This window comes from Salvia miltiorrhiza, chromosome 4 (assembly GCF_028751815.1).
Source record: "Salvia miltiorrhiza cultivar Shanhuang (shh) chromosome 4, IMPLAD_Smil_shh, whole genome shotgun sequence".
In the NCBI taxonomy this organism is placed as follows: Eukaryota; Viridiplantae; Streptophyta; class Magnoliopsida; order Lamiales; family Lamiaceae; genus Salvia; species Salvia miltiorrhiza.
The window spans coordinates 31,521,410-31,526,508 of record NC_080390.1 but is presented as its reverse complement, the minus strand read 5'-3'; the positions used below and the strand labels follow the sequence as shown (position 1 = coordinate 31,526,508).

Here is a 5,099-nt window from a genome sequence, read left to right as displayed (position 1 = left end):
ATAGTATAAAATACATTGTTAAACATTTTTTGCAACTATTACATGATCTTGTAAAATCATACCGTCCCGTAAGAGAGTATCATTTGAGGGATGACACGTGTGTAAAAAAATATTCACTAGATAATATGTTGAGTTGAGAAAATGACTCATTACTTTTTAGAAAAAAAAGTGATAATGTGTGAGGTCATGTCCCAAAATAAAAAGTAATATTTTCTTATGGGACAGACGGAAATTGAAAAAGTGATAATTTTTTTATGGGACGGAGGAAGTATGTAACAGTGTATTTTTATACTATTACATGATATAAAAGTAGGTTGGTCACAAAGATTATTATTTCACAATTTCTCACTATATACTCGTTTTTGTTTTGGTTGTGCTTGAGCCTACCCCAACTCCGCCTGGATCCGCCCTTGCTTGCAATCATCAACATTTAAGCATAAGTGGTTACTAAATTCTAATGAAAATGCATGAGTTGAACAGAATTGGGTTATACTTAGCTAAAGCTCTGAATCCTTGAACATCACTAGTAATAGTATTTAGCTCTGGTCTCGACTTTGATTGCTACACGCTATAAAGGCTCTCCATTCTTGAATATTGGTTGGCTTCTTAGGAGCCAATGTTTGCAGTTGACGGTGTTGCAGAAGCACCGATATCTCCTCAGTTTCGCCCAGAAGAAGAGCTGCTTTACGCACACTCATCTCTCTTTTCTCAATGCTCTTGCTGTGACACTTGAAAGTTATTACATGAACCAGATTTGTAAGGCATGCTGCAAGAATATCTGCAATCATGACGCATAATTCCTCAAACAACGCCTCCTCTGTTTTGTTGTCTTCACCAACTCCATGGTTGAGCAAGATTGTTTTACTCACTCTATACATTGAATCAGCAGCAATCACATCCGCTGGCCAGTTTAGAGGATTTCTCATTAGGCAGCTTCTTGTTTCCTTCATAAATTCAATGACAATCTTCTCAGCTTTACTAGAGAGCTCACCTAGTATTTCTACTGCATTCTTCCCTTTGAGACATGATCCATGAAGATCTTCATCTTGCCACATGTGGTAAAGTTCAACTCTCACCCAAACCACATCTGCTGCGGCTCTGATATTTGCTAAACAGCCTTTTTTATCAAGAATCTTATCCACTAGCTTCACGAGGCGAAGCCCTTCCGTGACGCCTCTCAGGAGAAGTTCGGATTTGCTCTTCTCCACGTTGGGAAATGCTAGCGCGACGCAGGAGAGTGTCACCAGAGGTAGAGACCAGCAATGAGGGAGTTCTTGAGAATGTAGGCTCGGAATCTGATTGCTCTCAAATTCTGCCACCCCTTTGAAGCTGCAAGATTTGGAGAGAAGTTTGAGCAAATTCTCGGGCTTCCTCATCTTAGCTTTATCAATGACTTGATCAACTTCTTCGCAGATATTCTCCAGAGTTTCTGCAGGAAGCTCTGCTTCTCCCTCTAGCAGCATCACATACTGGCTGAAGTCAAGCTCCGAATCAGCTTGAGATACGCGATTCCGCCTCTTCAACTCTCTTACATAGTTAAGACATGGCATAACTGGGGCAGTGAAACAGAGAGAGGAGAGAAGGAGTAGCTTGCTAGCAAGAACAATCAGATTCTGAGCATAAATGCAGAATTGCAGAAACTGCCCTCTCAAAACATGAACAACTTTCCTGCTCTTGAGATTTGGAATTTGTAGACATAAAGAGCTCTGCCTCAACTCCACCATTTTCTGAGTCCAATAGCTCTCAACACTCACTGCACCATTAATACTCATTCTTCCTTTATCTAGGAAGCTATACTTTGTAGCAATGAACCATCTGACGGTCGGAGCAATCGTGGCAACGATCACTCCAGCAGTTTGAACAAGAAGCACAAACTTTGTCGACCATCCGTAACTAGAATTCGCCTCATCTAGTATGTTGAAGCCGAACTCCTTCGCCATCCGGCACTCAGCTTCCAACAAAACCAGAGCAATCATCAACGTCAACACACCAGATGTGGTGCAGGTGACGGATCGAGCTACCACAAACTCAGGATTGCCGGTTCCTGCGATCACCCAATGCTTTTTGATCAACACTCTCAGTTTCTCAGTGGTAATCACATCAAATCCTTCATCTTCATTCAAGGCGGATCTATGCATCTCGTGGTATTTCCTCTCCAGATACCTTTTGGTGGATAGGATCATCACGGTGGACGAGATGAACATGAGAAGGAGGAACAGCATCAACGCAATGACGACAACTTCTTCGAGAAACGCACGCCTAGTCTGCAGATAGGAATGCATCTGGACTACCTGTACGAACACGTTCACAACGACTGTGATCACCAGAATGGCTAACGCGGTGACGTTGGAGAAGACGTCCTTGTCAGCCATGGAGCCAATCGATGTTAGGAAATTGGCCATGGCGGCGGACATGAACGCGAGGCTGCTAATCTTCGCGAGGCGGTCGGTGACGGTGTACATTCGAGTGGTGAGATCTACCGGCAGCTTCATCGCTACCGCGAGCAGCGCCAGCGAAGTTGCGTTTAGGGAGAAATATCTCGACGGAAACCAGAGCTTCTTCTTCCATATTCCTTTCAGAGTGTCGGCCGCCATCGCTGCCGCGCAGATTAGAGATGCGGCGGCGATGTACGTGCCGATCCACGTCATCGGAGCCTCGAGCAGCCTCTCGATCTCTGCGTCCCTGTCCGCGGCCGGAGCGGTTGCTTCCATTGATGATTATAAAATCCTAAAGATTTGAAAATGATTTTATAGTTATAGAAAATGATCCATTGCAGCAAGGAAAGTCTACAACTTGAAGAAAATAATTCTTGATAACGATTGATTATGAATCTATAGAATAAAGTCGAGGACTGGAAAAAATTGCTGTGAGGAGTAGGTTAGTAAATCAGCAGGATCCAACTAATATCCTTGGATAATATTTGGTGAGCTAGAAAGAATGTTTGGAGTTTGTCTCTTTCCCATAATTAACACCAACTTTTTTTTACTATTCACCTGCTAGTTTTTATTTTTATTGCTCTTTTAATTACTACTATATTTCCAGGATAAGTATTACTCATTACGTCGTCGGTATGATAATATTCAACCAATTTAGAATGTATCAAGACTGAGACGATCAGTCGAATTCGATGATTATGTTATATTTTGGTCAGGTTGTAATCCATCAACTTTTATTTGCTAGATTATTGATGAAGCTGATCTTCATCACGTAGTTGAATATTCGAGATCAAAATGTGGGATGGGACGGCCACCTCGAAGGTAAATTTTTGTGCAGAAGTAGTGCATTGACATTCACGTACGTTTTCTTCTCTCAATTTCCAGCTACAGACAGGCTGATTCCGGTGAGAGAGAAGAATCAATCTCCAGTTTAATCACACTGCATTTGTGTAGGGGAATTTTTGCGATTGGGAAGATGTGGGTGGAGGTATTATTAAGGGAGGTGACCGTGCGGTGCGGAAACTCTAAATAAACGGACAAGAATACGAGGGAAGGATTGATGGATGTAGGGCTGGTAAACCGGTCCGGTTAACCGGTTAAATCGATTAATCCACGATTTCTCAATTTGTCCGAACCGATTAACCGAATTAACCGGTTTTTATTTAAAAAAATTCAAATTTGTAAAATATGTGCAATAAGATTTGAACTATTGACCTTTGAAAGAAAAAATAAGGTCTTATCCACTGTACCAATTCATAACTTATGATAATTTAGAACAAATTTTTTTTTTATAGATACTTGAAATATTAATGTATTATTTAAATTAAAATATTAAAATATAAATTAATTAATTTAATATAAAATAAACCGGTTAACCGATCGGTTAAACCGATTAGCCGATTAGTGATGAACACACTAACCGATAACCGAACCAAACCGGTAAAAACCGGTTATCGATTAACCGAAAACCGATTTTTTCGGTTCGGTTACGGTTAAAAACCGATTAACCGGAACCGTTTTACCACCCCTAGATGGATGAAAGGGAGGGCTAATTATAGTTTGTAACATCAAATTTTAACCAATTTTAATTTGTAGTTTGAGCTTAGACTTATTTTGACGTGTATACTGAATCTTGGGAAATTGTTTAACTATAACATGTTCAAGAAATTTCAATGCTCAAAGTAGATTTTTAAGCTAAATGACTCCTCATTTTGGACGATCAGTTGAAGGAAAACATTAACCACACAACAAGGAATAGATTTGGTGCCAAAAATAAATTAATTAAATGATTGTAATTAAATAAGTTTTCAAAATTTACATTAAAAAAAATAAGTCAAATATTTTAAGGTCACAAACAGAAACTTGTTAAAAGTCTAGGCTATAAATTATACTCCTTAGTAATAAATTCTAAAGGTTAATTTTAATTTTTTTTATTTTTTATTTTTTATGTAATTGTAAGTTTATTTTAAACACGATTTTGCTGACCGACCTAGTATATGTTTAGATTATTTTTTTTTAAAAAAGAAGAAGTAATAAACCATTGATTTTTTTATTTTATTTTTATTTCAGGGGAGGGGGAGCACAGTGGGGTTTAAACCCTAGACCTCACTGTTCGTAGACAGGAGTTCGCACCGTTTGGTGTCCCCTTGAGGACATTAATAAACCATTGATAACACACTGATAAGTTCTATATTTCTTGATAAGTTCTAGATGAAATCGAATTACAAACATAAAGAAATTGTAAATTAAGTTTGTAGAGAAAGAAATGATTTCTACTTTTGTATATGTTTATGAATGAAGGATAATTAATGCATTTACGTTTGAATATCTATTTTTATTTATAAGCTACCTCTTAAATCTAATGTCAATGGCCCACTAACTAAGCTCTCTTAACCCAAGCCTCGTTAAAAAAAAAAAAAAAAAGAAGAAGATGAAGAAGAAGAGTACTTGATCTAAATAATGGAAAATTACATATATTTTCTATCGTTCAGATTGGACAAAGATGGTCAAATCTGATCATTCTTCGAGTCTGCTCGGTGTCTTTGTATCTTCGTTAAATTTGACTTTAGCCTTCAAGTCTGACTTCTTTCTCGTCACAGCTCTGACAAATCGAATTACTTCAGATTTGATAAGCGTACTTTAAACATGTAATAGTATCAAAAT

The 5,099-nt window shown here is 38.3% G+C and overlaps 1 protein-coding gene across 1 annotated transcript; it reads right to left on the bottom strand.

Annotated features, from left to right (window-relative positions):
• Positions 1-536: 536 nt before the first annotated feature.
• Positions 537-2,711, bottom strand: LOC131023292 (uncharacterized). The gene has a single exon (XM_057952838.1). It carries the CDS (start codon positions 2,709-2,711, stop codon positions 537-539), a length of 2,175 nt encoding a protein of 724 aa, XP_057808821.1.
• Between the last annotated feature and the right edge of the window lie 2,388 nt (positions 2,712-5,099).

Bases quoted from the DNA above. Each gene is read 5' to 3' on its own strand.
- LOC131023292 (XM_057952838.1), bottom strand. From the start codon at position 2,711: ATGGAAGCAACCGCTCCGGCCGCGGACAGGGACGCAGAGATCGAGAGG.